This window comes from Notolepis coatsorum (assembly GCF_963971535.1).
Source record: "Notolepis coatsorum genome assembly, chromosome: 17".
Classification (NCBI taxonomy): Eukaryota; Metazoa; Chordata; class Actinopteri; order Aulopiformes; family Paralepididae; genus Notolepis; species Notolepis coatsorum.
The window spans coordinates 54,455,635-54,474,954 of NC_140181.1; the positions used below are offsets into that span (position 1 = coordinate 54,455,635).

General features: G+C 39.9%; 1 protein-coding gene across 1 annotated transcript in view; it reads right to left on the minus strand.

Annotated features, from left to right (window-relative positions):
* Positions 1-188: 188 nt before the first annotated feature.
* The window catches only part of dedd (death effector domain containing), a 50,604-nt gene continuing 31,472 nt past the window's right edge, over positions 189-19,320 (minus strand). The window contains exon 5 of the mRNA XM_084333740.1: positions 189-5,904. Coding sequence (XP_084189866.1) covers positions 5,498-5,904 — 407 coding nt within the window. The 3' untranslated portion in view covers positions 189-5,497. The remainder of the gene's footprint in view (positions 5,905-19,320) is intronic.

Below are 19,320 nucleotides of genomic sequence, written 5' to 3' on the forward strand. Positions count from 1 at the left end.
CCGTCTAGCTGGATGCGGCCGGTATTGCACTTTGGCAATCTCAGACTCATACCCTATGGTAACACAGAGGTCCCCGGATGAATAATGAATAAAAATAGAACACTTCCATGAATTTCATTGTTTACAGTTGGATTTAAGAAGACAGACAATCTGAAAGTCATTGTAAAATCAAAGCAACTGTCACAACATTTGATTATACAACATTTTTATTGATTTTTGAACAAATTAACATTTGATTTGTACAGACATAAATGTACCAGTCAACTATAACCATGTAAATATTCACGTTATACCACAATCTCTTTCTTGGTCGACAAATAAAATAATTTGAAAAAAAAATAATAATTAAAAGGTTGATGTAACATAAGGCGAATATGGGCAAACAATGTGCTGCATTTCTTATTTCATTTCCTTGGTTTATTAACAGTGGATGTATGACTGTGTTACAAGTGACTCAATTGCAGTGCTCCCTCCCATTTGCAGTATGGCATTTAAAAGCCTAATTCCATCATTACTAGCTTTGTTTAGATTTACTAACCTAAGCTCTTTATGCAAGACCTGACCATTGTGTGAGACGCTCAACATAAGTTGTCAACATGTATTTTGAAGCTCTAAATTGTTTACATATGCTCAATTTATTAACCTTGGCACAAAATGGACCTGTATTTTCGACTTATGGTGAATCTGAAAATCACACTAATCCTATCAGCCATCAGTCAGAATCAGTGGGTATATACCCATATTTGATACACACGCACACAAATTAAATAAACTGGGACTTTACACAAAGCCTTCTCTAGGGTCAATTTATTAGGTCCAAATTGTTTGCTCTCTTCAAAGAAAATACAAATTTGAAAAGATAAGGAAAATGTCCAGCCTATCGAGTTATCTACAAAAGGTTACAGAGCTTTTGAATTTTCTTATGTTTTGGGGATCATAACAGGTTACATGCAATCTAGTATAGACAGTGGTGTAAAACAATCAACATAACATACAACAACCTATATAATAGATACCAGCTTGCAACCTTTATGTGAAATTCCACTAGGGAAAAGTATAAATCTAGGCTGACTCTTTATATTTCACAGTAACCGTGGCCTTTCAGTCGTAACTTTTTTTTCTCTCTTTCTGACATGTACCCCATAAGCTGGTGAAATGCCAAAAATAAGGATAGGGCTTCTTTGCTAGGACGAAGATATTGGACATTTAGTAAAAATGTATACTAAAATCTCTTTAAGGTACATCAAGCAAAATGCTAATTTTCAACCCACCATTCACCTAATTGATGAAAGAAACAATACAGGAGTTTCATTATAGCCTTTTGACAACAGTGGCAAAATCTGATTACAAAAATTTGGCAAAAACTTGTGTTTTGCGATTTGCAGCAAGTGAAAATAGAAAATAGTTTGAAAAGGATTAACAGGTGAAGAGGTGCATCGATACCATAATCTGGTTGACCAAGTGCACATTCTTATGCAAAATTTTGAGTAGCCTACTCGTCGATATAGAGTATCGACCAGAGTCATTTTCTTTATGACAATTTGGCTGTTACATTGTATAAAAGATAAATAAAAATAAAAACGAATCTTTGTACAGACCATCACATTTTGGAGAGCAGGCTTTGTGTTCATCAAATGGCATCATGCCATCTATTTTTGTTATGCAATTTATAGATAAACAACATAATCTCAGCATAATCAAATAGCACTATTCTAATCCTGGGTCCTTGGTATCAGTGAACCTTCACTGATAACAAGTACCGGTGCTTTAGCCTGGCATGGTCCATCCTAATCCTGGTATCAGTGCACCACTAAAATCAGGTGTGAAGAAGCCAAAAACTCTGAAAATGTTGAATAAAAGAAACAAAGAGAACTCAACATTTGATTGAAAATATGAATGCATGCAGCTCCTCCATAACGCCTATGATCTTAATGATCTTTTAGTGAATAGGCGACACGCAATGCTCCTCTGCCATGCAGACATATCCTCTGACTATACAAAACAGTGATTATCAGCAATCTTTTCACATTTCTGTCACGAGCAACCACCAAACCTAATGCTGCCTATCAAATCACATACGTTTATGGATATAAAAAAAACCAAGTAGGTATATTCAACGCTTTGGTAAATGAGCCAGTTAGAACCTTAACTTCCAATATTCTATAAAAGTGGCCTTCCGTCTCCCGAAGTGAAGCTCTCTATTTCAACCAGACTTCCTTTTGGAAGCTGTAGGCCAAGGGTTAAGAGTTTGATATCATTATTCAAAATCTGTGCAGAAAAATGTAAGAAACTAAACACATGTAGACATGTCCTTATGGTGGAGTTGGTCAAGCACGGGGGGGTTATGAAACATCAAGATATAGCCTAGTTAAAATAAAAAAATAAATCGTTTTTGTTTTCTGGCTAATTCCCTAATCCTGCTTTCTGAAATACACTTCTGGTCTTACATATAAAATGGGTAGTTCTGGCATTTCTAAACCTGGACCCTATTTTGCCATTATTTGAAGTCTAAATGACTAATAGGAAAGTATTGAGGGAGATTGCTTCAGCCGGCAGCCTCGAAATGGGCTGCAATGCAACAATTCGGGGCATTTGTGCACGTCCACTAAAAAGCGGTTTTGCCACAGACATACAGTTATGATTGATAAGTGTATGAAGTCTTTCATTTCTTACGACTGGTTTAAATGTGAGAGTTGGAGAGGAATAGTTTGTTGTGTTGGAGTAGAGAAAGCTTAGCGTTATGTAAAAGATATGAAACAGTAGTTCATGTTTGCACATATCTGAATGGTAACAACATAATCTGTCACACCACACTTCACACAGTTTTCATAGACTACCTTTGTTGGATAGGGACATGCTGAAGTTGAGGCCATTTGTGCTACAAATGGATGGAAACACTGCGTCTTGAAGACCAGGTCTGTAGTGACCAGTGACCACTACAGAAGAGAAGAAATCCTATACCAAAGGACACAAAATGCTGCTCCAAGTGCGGAGGGACCTGCTGCAGACAGAGTGGAGGTCATGTTATTAGCTAAAGTCATTGTGTTGATCTGGGATGTTGGAACAGAGACCTGCTGCAGACAGAGTGGAGGTCATGTTATTAGCTAAAGTCATTGTGTTGATCTGGGATGTTAGAACAGAGACCTGCTGCAGACAGAGTGGAGGTCATGTTATTAGCTAAAGTCATTGTGTTGATCTGGGATGTTAGAACAGAGACCTGCTGCAGACAGTGTGGAGGTCATGTTATTATTAGCTAAAGTCATTGTGTTGATCTGGGATGTTGGAACAGAGACCTGCTGCAGACAGAGTGGAGGTCATGTTATTAGCTAAAGTCATTGTGTTGATCTGGGATGTTAGAACAGAGACCTGCTGCAGACAGAGTGGAGGTCATGTTATTAGCTAAAGTCATTGTGTTGATCTGGGATGTTAGAACAGAGTCCTGCTGCAGACAGAGTGGAGGTCATGTTATTAGCTAAAGTCATTCTGTTGAACAGAGACCGGAAGAAGTGAAATGTAAACAGAAAGGTCCATTTCCTTTACATGATGTTATATACACATATAATAACAATCTGAGCCTGTGTCAGTGGCAGAAACAAACTTTTAGTGGACGTACTTTCACATGCACAAATGCCCTGAATTGTTACATTGCAGCCCGTTTCATGGTTGTGGGCTAAGGTTATCTCCCTCAATACTGGACCAATTCCAAAAATTTTTGTCCCCATTAGTCATTTAGACTAGGGTCTAGGTTTAAAAATACCGGAATTACCCTTTAAGAACATCAACAATTACATATCAGCGCCTGACATTGATAATAGGGCTGCTCCCTCTGTCAATTAGACTAATCTGTATTGAAGAACTGTATTGAAATAAGTGTCTTCTAATTGATTAGTTGTTTTTTCCCTTGATGCCGATTGCGTTATTCCCCGTTATTAAGCACAATTCAGGCATCACAACAATATTCACCAATACGCTAGGAGCTTTAATAAGCACCATCATTAAAAAGGTAATTCATGATTGCAGGACAATAATGTGGGACAAGCAGTTTTGCTGATTCGTCAATTAGCCTAAATCAACTAGAGTTGACAACATCCTATGATCATTAGTCGTGGGCAGAGATAGTTTAAAAGTCATTTTCTCGTGGGTTTCTTTCAAGAATCTAAGAAGCCACTGAGGCAGCTTTCTTACATTTCAAGACGAGACTTAAAAACACATTCGGATAGATTTTTGAAACGGTTCAGCTTAATGTTCGGCTGTCAAATTTGGTTACTGGAGGTGATTTGAGCAAAGCGGTTCAGGGAAGTCTAGGTCAACAATGGAGCAGCAACACTTCAGAATCATCTAACAAGTATTCACATTCCAAGACTTAGGAACACTTCAGAATCATCTTAAGTATTCATGTTCCAAGGCTTAAGAACACTTCAGAATCTGTTCCAAGACTTAAGAACACTTAAGAATCATCTTAAGAAGTATTCATGTTCCAAGGCTTATGAACACTTCAGAATGATATGACTTCAGAATCACATAAATGTTCAGAACACAACAACTCCAGCCACTTGTGAGCACATTAGATGGGGATCAAGAAAATAATTTCTAGAATGACCAAATATTTGAGCAAAAAAAAAAAGGTAAAAAGACATGAAAGGATCATGGATTCGAAAAAGACAAGGAAAATCCACACACAAATTCCTGGGCACGTTGCCTACTAGATTGCCAGGAACAGGGAAGCAGAAGTTGTGAGTGGACTATGGGCTGCAGCTTTCTATAACACAGAGTAAACCATATGTCAGTTGGGTTAGTCTGATCAGTTCCTAATGTACCAAATGCACTGAAAATAATCCACAAAAGATGTATAGGTTTGACAAGAGGATACCATTAGTTCTGAGATTGACTTGTTTGTCTGGGTCCGTGGGTCGCGGTCGGCGTCGGTCTTATTATATTATTCAAAATAATTCCACTTCTGGACAGTGTGGGACAACCAATGTCATTGTTTTTGTCACGTGAGGTTAAGGTTCAACTTAGGGGGGAGTCGATGAGTGTGTGTCAGTGAATGGCGTGATACCAAAAGACAATGTTAAATCGATTTTCATATTCAATGCTAGCTACAGTATCTGCAATGTCCTCTTGCGGGCAAGAAAAAGCAAGACAATGCATACAGATTCAACAACATTTTTGAATGTCAAGCTTTCTCGGTCCTGCAAGAAGACATTGCTGATATTTTAACTAGCATTGAATATGAGAATTGATTTACATGAAACCGATATGAAATCCCATTCCCCTCTGATATTAGGTAGGGCCACACCGAGCAGATTCCCTCATACATAAGTTCTCATTGAATCAAAACGGGTGCCTGGAAGTACTCTAGCTCGCTTCACACCTCAACAGACACACCCATAACGCAGTTCTATAGCTTGTAGACACATCCATATCTCAGTTATATTCTTCACATGGGGAAAGACGGGGGTGCCCCACCACCTCTGCTACTTTGGAATGGGAGTGTCTATGATGCGGTCTCTTTGCCGCTTCCGGTCACACTTCCTCCGCTAGTGATGAGGTTGCGGAGCAGCTTGCGGCGCCCCGCCTGGTAGTCCTCCTCGTCCACGTTGACCAGCAGTTTGATGGCCTCGTGGCCCACGGCCTGTTTGAGGGAGTCTGTGATGAAGACACCTTTGAGGGCCTCTAGCAGCGAGCCGTTGATGTAGTCCCTCCAGAAGGCATCCAGGTAGGTGAGCTCCGAGAACTTAATGTCGCAAATGATGGAGCCCAAGTCTCGGGACTTGAGGATGGTGTTGGCCTGGTTGAAGCGCTCGAACTGCCGCTCTACCGCCTCCTGTTTGTTGGAGAACACGTTGCCCTGGAGCGCCGACTCATGCTGGCAGTATTCAGCACGCACTCGCAGGCGAATATCTGGAAGGAGGAGGAGCAGAGGGTGTGAATGAGAAGAATCGTGACAGGAGTAGTTATACTAAAGAGGAAAGGAATGGCACAAGAGGATTGCTGACTACAAGTAACATGTGAATCACAGAGCAACCTCTGATTATAAATTAATAATAGTATCATATCATCTACAGGATTCCTAAATATGTTAATACAATATCTTTTAAATGGCGCATTTATATAGCGCTTTACACTTTGTTCCCCACATTCACACACCGACGGCAGAGGCAACCATGCAAGGTGCCAATCTGCTCATCGGGAGCAATTAGGGGTCAAGTGTCTTGCTCAAGGACACATCGACACGCTGCCCGGGAATCGAACCAGGAACCTTCTGACTACAAGACGACTGCTCTACCTCCTGAGCCACTGTCGCCCCTCGTCTTTTCCATGTCTATTCCATGAAAAATAGCTGTTTCCATGTCGTCTATACTCAAATGTTAATTTTTTTTATTTTTTCTTTTATCTCTCAGGTCTTGATTTTGATAGCTATCACATGAAACGTATGTAATCAACCAGGAGCCATGCTTGATAAACATTTGACCAGGCACTTAATTTTTTATATATACACTAATCTTTTCCAAAGCATTCCCAAAAGCTTTTGGATGATAACCACTATTTTTAAGTGTCATGGATTTTCTGTACGTTCATGCCTGTATGAACAAGCAAACAGAAGACTCCATTTACAACTACAACATTAATGTAAAACAGGAACATTATCATACTGTACATGCAACTGCAGAAAAATATGCAGATTATGCATTCTAGCATGCCTTTATTTCAGTCCTGTTCTTGGCAAATGCTGCTTGGCATGCTGCTTGCTTCCCACGCCCAAGCATGCACATCTGGCTCACGGAATGTAGATCAAACTGTCAAACTAGGCACTGCAGATCAAATATTTCTCGTCTAAAAAATTTGCCAGAAACATTATTATTTTAGTTAACCGTTTAGGTGGAAAAAGAGAAAGAATGCTTCCCCCCTGCTGCTTGATGGTATGGTTCTATTCCTAGGGGTGCCCTCTACTGCAAGAGGTTAAAGCACAACTAATTATACAGAAGCATAACAGCATACTGAAACTAAACAGCAGGGAACACTGCAAACGAATCTCCCATAGGGAATGTAACTTACAGAGCACAATGCTAGGGTAGTTGTATACAAACAATACAGAGTAGAACCTGGCTGGGGTGGTGGTGGGTGACAACCTTACTGGCAGGTACAGCAGCAAAACACTTAGCACAACATCAGTGTGTGAATGGGGAGGTCTTTAAATAGAACGCCTAATCAGTGTAGGTGGGACGATGGAGCATCAGCTAAGCTGTCACAGCTCCAGACAAGACATAACCTCTTAAGCCTTCTGGCTAATTCTGGCGTATTTACATTTTTAATGTTGATTAATATGCACTGTCCCTTTTGCAAATAAACTTAAACCCGATCGGCCCGGTGCCAGTATGACATTTATTTCACGTCATAAATAGATCAATACAGTCCGTATTAAGTAATGTTGCGTTTCTTTTTCAAATGTAGCCAAGCGTAAAGACCCTAACCTTTTAAAACAGCAGTCAAAGTGTATATTTTCAGCACTACGTTTGTTTACCAATGATTTGAAGTGTTATTATTGAAATATGAGCTTATAGAAATCTCTGCGCATTGCACCGGAAAAAGGATGATTTAGACGTGAGAAGTGAAAACCGTCAAAGATGAAAATGTTTTATAATAACAATAATTTATATACTCCTTTGGTTCATTACAATTTACTCAAGCATAGTAACAGACACAATATTTCTGACACTGGGAATACATTCCCTGTAGGGGTGTAACGATGCAACCTCACAACGATTAATTTCGATTACGATTATTCAGGCAACGATTCAATGCATCATGAAATTTCTTCATTTGACCACGATTCAATTCGATTCGATACATTTTAGATACATTTTCTATCAGTTAATTCCCCAAAACATTTTGAATACACAAATGTGGCTGGGGGAACTGATTCACTCAGCATGAATGGACTATAGGCCAATAAAAACGATACACAATTTTTTTATTATTATTATTTTGATTAATTTTGATTATAATCGATTCTAACATTTTCAAATCGATGCAGTTGAATCGTCACATTAGAATAGATGCATTTCGATTAATCAATGCATCGTTACACACCCCTAATTCCCTGTGGTCCATAGATGTCCCTAGATACCAAGAACATGCAAATGGACCTTGTAGAAGTGGAGCAATCTTCCATTTACTTGGGTATGTACGTTTGGGCGAATTTTCTGAAAATATGGCTAGGGCTTAAGAAGTTATGTGTCCTTCCTGAACTTGCTTCACCAAAAGGCCCTTGTCACGGTTTTAACATGTCATCACCGGATACACAGATCTAAGCAATAACATTAATTATGGTCCCCTTCCATTTAGGTGTGTCACAGCTATTCCAGTGAGACAGCATGCATAATACCAGGGCCCTGGCACATCTAAATGGAACAAGACCATAATAAATGTATTACAGTACTGTCCCCTTTCCAAGACTCATTCTTATCTCCACCAGGCCAAGTCTTTGGTTGACTGTGTTTCTAACTACAATGTCATGAAACTTGGCACACAGGCTGACAACAGGACAGGAACCATTAATTTAAAATCCTTGTCCATTCAAACAAATATTCTGTATAAAGTATGAAGTAATTTATACGTTTGAACACAAGAGGGCGCTACTACATAGGTTCACTACTCAAGAGCCTCAGGGAATAAGCTCTCTGGTGCCCGTTTACAACATGGAAATGCCATAGTGAACCTATTGCTATAATTAATTGTAAATTGAAATAAGGGCGTCCCCTCTTGCTTGGAATCTGTTCCTAACATGCTACCTATCAGCCTCCCTATGCTTCCTATCACCCTTCCTATGCTTCCTAACATCCTCCCTATGCTTCCTATCACCTTTCCTATGCTTCCTATCAGCCCCTATGCTTCCTAACATCCTCCCTATGCTTCCCATCACCCTTCCTATGCTTCCTAATATATTTCCTATGCTTTTTAAAATCACCTTTCCTATGCTTCCCATCACCCTTCCTAACATGCTTCCTACTACCCTTCCTAACATGCTTCCTATCACCAATCCTATGCTTTCTAAAACATCCTCCCTATGCTTCCCATCACCCTTCCTATAGAGCTGCCACGGTTACAGCATTACTGTGGTAACGCAATCACGTACAGTGTATCCGGAAAGTATTCATACCCCTTCACTTTTTCCACATGTTATGTTACAGCCTTATTCCAAAATGGATTAAATCTTTTTTATTTTTATTTTTTTTATTCTACACACAGTACCCAATAATGACAAAGTGAAAAAGGTTTTTTAGAATTGTTTGCAAATTTATAAAGAAATGTAAAGAATAAACAGATAAGTACATAAGTATTCACACCCTTTACTCAATACTTTGTTGAAGCACCTTTGGCAGCAATTACAGCCTCAAGTCTTCTTGAGTATGATGCTACAAGCTTGGCACACCTATTTTTGGGCAGTTTCTCCCATTCTTCTTTGCAGATTGTCTCAAGCTCCATCAGGTTGGATGGGGAGTGTCAGTGCACAGCCATGTTCAGATCTCTCCAGAGATGTTCAATCGGGTTAAAGTCTGGGATCTGGCTGGGCCACTCAAGGACATTCACAGACTTGTCCCGAAGCCACTCCTTTGTTATCCTGGCTATGTGCTTAGGGTTGTTGTCCTGTTGGAAGATGAACCTTCGCCCCAGTCTGAGGTCCAGAGCACTCTGGAAGAGGTTTCCATCAAGGATCTCTCTGTACATTGCTGCATTCATCTTTCCCTTGATCCTGACTAGTCTCCCAGTTCCTGCCGCTGAAAAACATCCCCACAGCATGATGCTGCCGCCACCATGCTTTACTGTAGGGATGTGATTTACCAGGTGATAAGCGGTGCCTGATTTCCTCCAAACATGGCGCTTCGCATTCTGTTAAATCTAGGTTTCATCAGACCAGACTATTTTGTTTCTCATGGTCTGAGAGTCCTTTAGGTGCCTTTTGGCAAACTCCATGCGGGCTGTCATGTGTCTTTTACTGAGGAGTGGCTTCCGTCTCTACCATAAAGGCCTGATTGGTGGAGTGCTGCAGAGATGGTTGTCCTTCTGGAAGGTTCTCCCATCTCCACAGAGGAACACTGGAGCTCTGTCAGTGACCATCGAGTTCTTGGTCACCTCCCTGACCAAGGCCCTTCTCCCCAGATGGCTCAGTTTGGCCGGGCGGCCAGCTCTAGGAGGAAGAGTCCTGGTGGTTCCAAACCTCTTCCATTTGTGAATGATGGAGACGACTGTGCTCGTTGGCACCTTCAATGCTGCAGAATTTTTTTTGTACCCTTCGCCAGATATGTGCCTCGATACAATCCTACAAAGTCTACAGACCATTCCTTGGACTTCATGGCTTGGCTTGTGCTCTGACATGCACTGTCAACTGTGCATGACAACTTATATAGACAGATGTGTGCCTTTACAAATCATCATCAATTTTACCACAGGTGGACTCCAATCACGTTGTAGAAACATCTCAAGGATGATCAGAGGAAATCGGATGGACCTAAGCAAAATGTTTAGTGTCATATCAAAGGGTGTGAATACTTATGTACATGCAATATTACATATTTTTAATACATTTGCTAAAGATTCTAAAAATCTTTTTTCATTTTGTCATTATGGGGTATTGTGTGTAGAAGTTTGAGGAAAAAAATAAATGTAATACATTTTGGAATAAAGCTGTAACATAACTAAATGTGGAAAACGTGAAGGGGTATGAATACTTTCCGGATGCACTGTATACACTTGTGCGCAGGTCGCGGCACTTTGCGAGTGTCTACCGGCTTGGGGCTGCATTTTTCACAGATCATGTAATATACCGTTTGAAACTTGAATTTGCCGACTTTCAAACGCCACCTTACTCGACCAATTCCGTGCCTTTGTTCTCGAGTTACATGACAATATGTCGGGCGAGCATCTTTTTACAGGCTGCGCGTCAAATAACCATGTCTGACTATATACGCTCGAGAACTGACCAATCACCGCTGATGGCGAAAATGATTGGTCAGCGTTGTAGCCAACGAGTGTCCGCTTCCAATGATACCCCACGTGGGGGAAGTAGGTGAAAGTTGACGAGCAAAAATTAGTTGTGACTGAATCTTCAGAACGCACAGAGGTGGATAGCCATTTTGGATTTGCACGCTTGTTTGGGGGGGTACACGGTTTACTAAAACCGTTCTCAAGCTCTAATTTTTTAACAGACTTTTATAAAAAAAATTACCCGTACTACATTAGACTTCAGGCTATGGAACAGCTGTGTTTTCCAGCTCATACCTCTATGCTGTAACTTAAAAAACAGGAATCTGGCAATGGCAACCACTAAAGAGAAATGTGAGTACACAAGTTCAACTCAAGTTCAAACCTCTGTTACTCTATTTCATTAGCACTATTTTGCTTTAGTAACTTCAGAATGTTACCTTTCAAAAGATACCGGGCTCATGCATGTGCTATAAGGTATAAAGCTAAGCTTTGCAAAAAAGTATGCAGTCCTCAAAAACTAAAATTGCCCTGTTTTGGGGGTTATGCTTAAAGGGGAACTCCAACATTTTGGGAAATTAGCTTATTTAACATCTTCCCTGGAGTTAGACAAGAAGATACATACCTTTTTTGTCTCTGTGCGTGCATTTTAGCTTTGGGAATAGACGCTCCGTTAGCATAGCATAGCTTCATCACTGGAAGTGGGGGAGGGTTAGAGCCTTACAGTGCCTTACAGTGTATTGCAAGGTCTGACATTGACCAAACTTGATATGCATGACCTTGGTGGGCTCTAGGTCAACTCCTGAAAAGGGGGTCAATGTCAGACCTTGCAATCAAAAGTTAGGGGCGCACTGAAATTATGGCAAGGGTTATTAGCCCCCTAACTTTTGATTGCAAAGTCTGACATTGACCCCCTTTTCAGGAGTTGACCTAGAGCCCACCAAGGTCATGCATATCAAGTTTGGTCAATGTCAGACCTTGCAATACACTGTAAGGCACTGTAAGGCTCTAACCCTCCCCCACTTCCAGTGATGAAGCTAAGCTATGCTAACGGAGCGTCTATTCCCAAAGCTAAAATGCACGCACAGAGACAAAAAAGGTATGTATCTTCTTGTCTAACTCCAGGGAAGATGTTAAATAAGCTAATTTCCCAAAATGTTGGAGTTCCCCTTTAACACATTGGGCGCCGGGCATTGTGCCCATCATTATACCCAGTCTGCCAGCACTGTAACCCTATGGAGATGTTTACCTTCTTTGCAGGGCTATAACTTTTTAAATATTATAGCTATATCTGCATTACTATGGCCCATTCAACATCGATTATCTATCGTTCAGGATGTGGGAACGTTATATTTTTTCATTCATACATTGTTGTGTTAATACCGTTGTGTTAATACCGTCTAGAATATAAGTGTTTTTAAGCTTTTCTGCTGTAATTCCAAAAACGCTAGTTATAGGCCCTGACGCATATGATAGATTGGCGTTTCCTTCCTATACACGCTATATTAAAAAATTCCATTCCAAACATTATGCTTCATCATGCGTGTCGTTTATAATTCCTTGATCGTCAGTAACGGCTTTATTTAGTATGGGTTGATATGTTGAGCAGATGGTTTGCAGTGAAGTGAATAAACAATCGGGCTGAAAATAACATTATATTCCTCTTACCGTTCGCCGATGAGACTAGAGAAAAAAGATCCCAATTATTTGATCTCCTACATCCATTTCCGGTTTGTATGGCGCAATAAACGCCGAAATCATATCGATTATTGCGTTTCGAAAGCGATCCAAATGCACTCAAGTGTTTGTCTGGATCCACGTAACAAGATATGACTGCTGGAGGGATTTCCTCGATGCACCGATGGCCACTTCCGGTTTTGCCGTGAGTGTAACTCGCCCGACCATCCACCAGGCGGCGGTATTGAGGCATTGCAATCTCAGACAGGGTGCCGCTGCAGTCCGGAGGGAGGCTGGATGAATTATGAATGCCATGGCGAAAAAATGAAATATTGATCCCAAAAACGATTTACGCCGTTGTTGGCGTTCAACGCATGGCGGGCAATAACGACTTACGCCGTTTATGGCGCACAATGTGTTAACAGATTGAGCGCCAGCTATTATCCTCATCCTGTAGTCAATGGGCCAGCTTTCCATTGCCTATTTTCACTGTGCGTCACTATGTTTCAATCTTATTAATAATTTGCATTCAATTTTTTTTTATTTTTTACATATTTGTTTCACATGTATGTGTAAGATTATAACCGTTTGTTGGTTTCCTTAACACTTTGGCGACCAAAGTCCCACGGCGATTTATAGTCCAGAGGACCAAGCTTTGTCAACAAACCGATGTACTTTCTAACAGCTATATATATACTTTATAGTATTGCTATCTGTCCATTCTCATAGTCACTTGAGTGCATAAACCGTGCCTTCATAATGGCTTAAAGAAAATAATCCATCGGTTGGTTGTCATTTTATAGCGCCGTGAATATAAGGTTTATTGCAGTTTTCGCCTCGTCTTTTTTCTGGGGAGCTAGATAATAGGCTAAAGGCTAGTCACGTTATATCAAACGCCATTTCTGTTGTATATATACGAATGAAATAAAACAAACTGCGTAGCATCCAGACTATTACAGAGCATCTATGGATGAAATGGGGGCGGCGGGGGACGCCGATTACTATTATTGATTAGCAATACAGTGTGTGTTCAAGTAGCCATTTTCACTGATCGATCACGTTGCGTTTTAAAACAAGCTCCAATCCGGCTGTAATTTGGGTGAATAGTATCCTACCGTCAGCCCATGAGATCGCCGGCAGCATTTCGTCATAATACATTGGCATCTGGTATATCGATATGTCCATTGGCTGATCATAAATCCCATTATTCCAGGCTGAAATCTGCGCTTCCAAACGTGATCAAAGATGGATGATGTTCGTTTGGGATCCAGGCTCAAATGAAACGCCCACAGACAGTAAAAATTGTTTTTTTTCCCAATCGGCCTCAATGATACTGCAGTGGAGCGATGGCGCCCATAAGAGGATCTGGCCGGTATTGCATGTTGCCGAAATCAAATATGCGGGTAGGTCCCCAGAGTCGATCGGGGACGTTAATACGGTTATTAACACTTTGATCACCAGGGTTAAATTCATAATTTACCATCCTTCGCCAGCCCTATTTAACATGGAGAAGTTCCCCTTCTTTGCAGGGCTATAACTTTTTAAATTGTATTGCTAAATTGACATTACTATGGCCCATTCAACGTCCTATATCTATTGTTCAGGGTGTAGCAACGTTATACTTTTTCATTCACATATTCATACTAAAATACGGTCTAAAGTATAAGTATGTTTTTATCGTTTTCTGCAGCTTTCTCCAGAACGTGATTTATAGCTCCAAATGCATTATATTGATGATGAAATACAGTTTGATAGGAATATGCGAGAGATAAAAAATTTCAAATGGACGTACTTCTAGAAGTTACTACGTATGATCTGATGATGACCGGATGGGGGGGGGGTCGTTTATAATTCCGTGGCCAACGTTAGATGATTCATCTAGTGTGGGTGATATGATCATTAGAGCAGTTAGTATCGAACACTTTGAAAAATAACATTGAATCTTACCGTAGCTTCCTCGCGCCGTTGGGCAATGAGCGTGGAACAGAAATATTCCTATTATGGGATGTAGAAATATTCGATCCATTTCCAGGTTGTATAATAGTATATACGTCCAAATCATGTTGTTTATCGAGTTATTGGTAACGGATTGCTATCCGTTGTGATCAGCTCGAGTCCTGAGACTATTACCGAGTGATCGGACCGAATTGAAATGAGCACCAGCTTTCATTTCCTGTTTCCGCCCTGGGCGATCCGCCGATCGGCCACCAGATGGCGCTCTTGAACCGTTGGAGAGTTGAGAGGGGCTCAACAGTAGATCTCAAGTCTCCGGGGGAGAAATATGATTTCGATCACAGATTTTTGAAATATTGATATCAAAGACTTGGTACGGCGTCTTTGGCAGAATGAGCATGGCGAGGAAAGACGTCGTACGGCGGTTAATATGGAATAAAACAATAACAACTTGCCACGAGTTAACTCGTGGCTCTGGTCCACAACGCATGGCACCGTAACACGTATAAACTCATGGCTGGTCCTTAAAGTGTTAAACATATACGTGAATGAACAAAATAAAGTTTAAAAAAAATAATAATAATAATATTCCAAAATATAATAATTATTATTTTTATTTTTTTTACCTTTACGAGTAATACACGATCACTCGAGTATAGCATGCGATCAATCGATCTAGATTTTTATTTAAAATGCCCATCCCTAATCTATATTCTAGCTATGGAGACAATATTATGGTCATTTGACAGTCACTATTTCCCGTCGAACATGCAAAAAAGACTTAATTTTTCCATGTATACGTTTGCGCGTTATCTCGGTGAATATTGTATAGTTTCAGAGTGATCCGGGCTAATTCCTGAAAAGCTGAGTTATAGGGCGCTATGTGAATTTTGCTAAAGTCGTTGGCGTTTCTCGCCTGGACATGCTACTATTTCCAAATCAAATGTATATAACAGGTATTATGTTTTTATCATGAATGCATCAAAGGGTAATTATTTTTATGATCTGATCGCATTCGTTTTGAACACCACACACACTGATCAGCTGGATCGATATGAAATCATTGTAGGATCAAGGTGGAATTGACGTCAAGATAGTCCTTACCTTTAATCGGGGTTAATCCAAAAAGAATATTCCAATTGTCTGATCGCGATTTCCAGTATTGATGTCCATCTGGTCCCTGGCACAAGATATGCCTCAAATGTGCTGAACGCGTTTCAAAGTGATCGGATGAAGCGATTTACTTGGCTTGGTCTAAATTATCCACCCGGACGAAATTAGATGTGACACACAGTGTGAAATAAGGTTTCAAAGGGTGGGCGATACTGCCACCTAGCAGGATGTGGCCGGTATTGCACTCTAGGGATCTCAGAATGATTTCCTATGGTAACACTGAGGTCTGTAAACCTGTAATGAATAAAAAAATCGAATAAAAGAAAAAAGGATCTAAAAACAAGTTTACTCGTCTTTGGCGCTCACCGCATGGCGGCCAAAAACGAGTTAACTAGTCTTTGGCGCCCAATGTGTTAAGAGGTTCAAATGTGAATTATAACTCGTCCTCAGTTCTGATCTGGGTTAACTTGGTCTTCCCTTCATCAACTCTCTGAAACCTACAGGTGGATGTAATTTCTATTTCCACTCAGTAGAAAGCTATCCGACTGCAAGATAGTTGCTTTACTTCTTCCCACAACAAAGCAGAAACATCATTTTATTCCACAGTCATCAGCCCACTGACTGTGTCCTAAAGCCAAGGACGGCATCCACACAGCAACAAGTGTCATCGGATCCCCCAGCAAGTTAGGTGCTTTAATCCACTGAAGAAGCTTATTACCTCAAGTTAGATGCTTTAATCCACTGAAGAAGCTTATTACATCAAGTTAGATGCTTGAATCCACTGAAGAAGCGTATTACCTCAAGTTAGATGCTTGAATCCACTGAAGAAGCTTATTACCTCAGGTTAGATGCTTGAATGTAGGGCTGGACGGTATGGTCTAAAATGTATATCACGGTATAATTTGAAGCATAGACGTAACGGTATATATTACGGTATATTCATTTATCTTAAAATGTCTATATAAATGCTTCTGAAGGGGTAAAACACTGGTATGGCAGCTATTATTACTGTACTCTTGTATTACTAGGACATATTTCACATAGTACAGAGGTATTTTAAGAACATTTATTGTGCAAAATTGCAATAGAAAAATGCAAAGCCTTTTCTCAAGTAACTTTTATCTCTGAAAAACACTTTTTTCATGAAATACAATCAAATCAAGCTGCACAAAGTCAAAATAAAAACTACAGCAGGACAGGAAGTTTCTTTCCCTCAAACAACTCAAACACAATACAACTCCTCCATAACTTAACTTTAGTGTACATGTTTGACAACGTATGTCCAATCAATCAATCAATCAATCAGTAGAGCGAGAGAGTGTGATGTAATAGGTTTGAGTTTGAGGTTTGAGCGTCCTAAGTTGCCGTAGTTGATGATGTCACACCAGGATGTCATTGTCAACACAGAGTTGGAAACGGGAGCAGTTCGATGGACAAAGCGATATAAAGAAACGAAGTCAATAAATGTGAAGTTATCTTTGAACCTCAAGCCTCATTAATATAACCCCCCCCCCCTTTCCTCACTAATGGAACGGGTACTGCGGAGTCACGTTAGAACGTTAGCTTAGCGGCTAACGTTAGCCCGTTGCTGCAGTAAAGCAAGTCTCCTCAGACTCCTTAGCCAAATTGAAATGCCAAAACTATATGGCAAGGTCCGTGAGCAAGTGGAGAAAAACTCCGTACAATTAAACACTATGCAACGACCACTGCAAACGTCGAGTGAATCGTCAAGTAACTTTAACGTCATTGCTACTGCTGTGACTAGCTGCTCTAGTCTACCGGTCACAAGGTATGAAGGTATAGTCAAAATCCATACCGTAGTGCAAATTCATACCGTTTATACCGTCCACCCCTACTTGAATGCACTGAAGAAGCTTATTACCTCAAGTTAGATGTTTGAATCCACTGAAGATTATTACCTCAAGTTAGATGCTTGAATCCACTGAAGAATCTTATTACCTCAAGTTAGATGCTTGAATCCACTGAAGCTTATTACCTCAAGTTAGATGCTTGAATGCACCGAAGAAGCTTATTACCTTAAGTTAGATGTTTGAATCCACTGAAGAAGCTTATTACCTCAAGTTAGATGTTTGAATCCACTGAAGAAGCGTATTACCTCAAGTTAAATGCTTGAATCCACTGAAGAAGCGCATTACCTATCTAGTCATCTTCTATATCTATTAGGGATGCACGATAATTATCGGGCCGATATCAGCAATTATGACGTCATCCCGATAAAAGTATTGATAGCTCTGATAAATTTTTTTATTTTTATTTTTTTTTACACTTTTTTATTTTCATGTCAACGTTCACACGCACAATATATGCTTACTTAGGATTTGACTTGATTCAACAACAAAGCAGTCGGGGCAATGGCAAGCCGAAAACGGTCAAAAATGTGGTTATTCGGAGTTTGTATATTTTTATTTTATTTTTTACCACTGAGGTAGGTAGATTACATTTTTAGAGACTAAAGTACAGAAAAAAGCTACCGTTGGGTACCGGTATCGATTCACAGGTACCGGTACCGTATCGGTTCAAATGTGAACGGTATCCCCTACTGACAAAGCACAATACCTGTTGGTTTTTAGTTCACTCATTGTTCAGGGAAACACATTGTTAATGACATTGACGGATTGTGAATTTTGTGATTGACTCAAATTATATTTATTTGGAAAAATAAATATAGTCACTTTATTTGAAGAGTCAAAACTGTTCTCTTGGCTTTGTTTTGTTCATAGTAGTAACGCTCATGTCATGATAAATCTGGTTAGGTCAAAACTACAGGAATATACATAAAAAAAATGTATAATACAATAAATATATATATCGGTTATCGGTATCGACCTTGAGGAGCAGAAAGTTATCGGTATCGATATAAAAAAATCAATATCGTGCACCCCTAATATCTATGTATCACACGAAATAACTACTAGACGTTAGGGATGCACCGATCCGACTTTTTCAGTCCCGATACCGATACCTGGGTTTGGGTATCGGCCGATACCGATCCGATTTCCAATTTTTCTCTCCAAAATTTTTTCAAATATTTATCCACGTTTTATTTTTTTTATATTAAAATATATTTTGTTTTTAAGAATTGTAAAGGATCACAAGTGTGTTTTTGATTTGTTGTAAACAAAGACTGAAAATAAACTTCATTCAATCAATTAATAAACTGTATGCCTCACCGTCACTGTGTGGAAGAGACTGGGATCATTCTTTTGTGCAAGGCAACATCAGGCTTGACTTAAAACATGACTTTCCTAACTTAGTGAAACTAAATGTAACAAATAGATATCAGATATACCGTACTTTTCGGACTATAAGCCGCGGCTTTTTTCCCCATTTTTCGACCCTGCGGCTTATGTAACCGGTGCGGCTTATATGTGGACAAAACCCGAAAATCGAAATATTGCTTTTTTTACTGCATTGAAATGTTATTTATCTGTTCCCTTATTTGCTAAACTTAATACAACTTGTAAATGAGTTAATGTTATTTGTCCGACAGTATTGTGTCCCAATGGGAGTCATTCTCTGTAGAGGTGGGAACTTAAAGCTCAATATAAGAACGGCCATGCACCACCACTC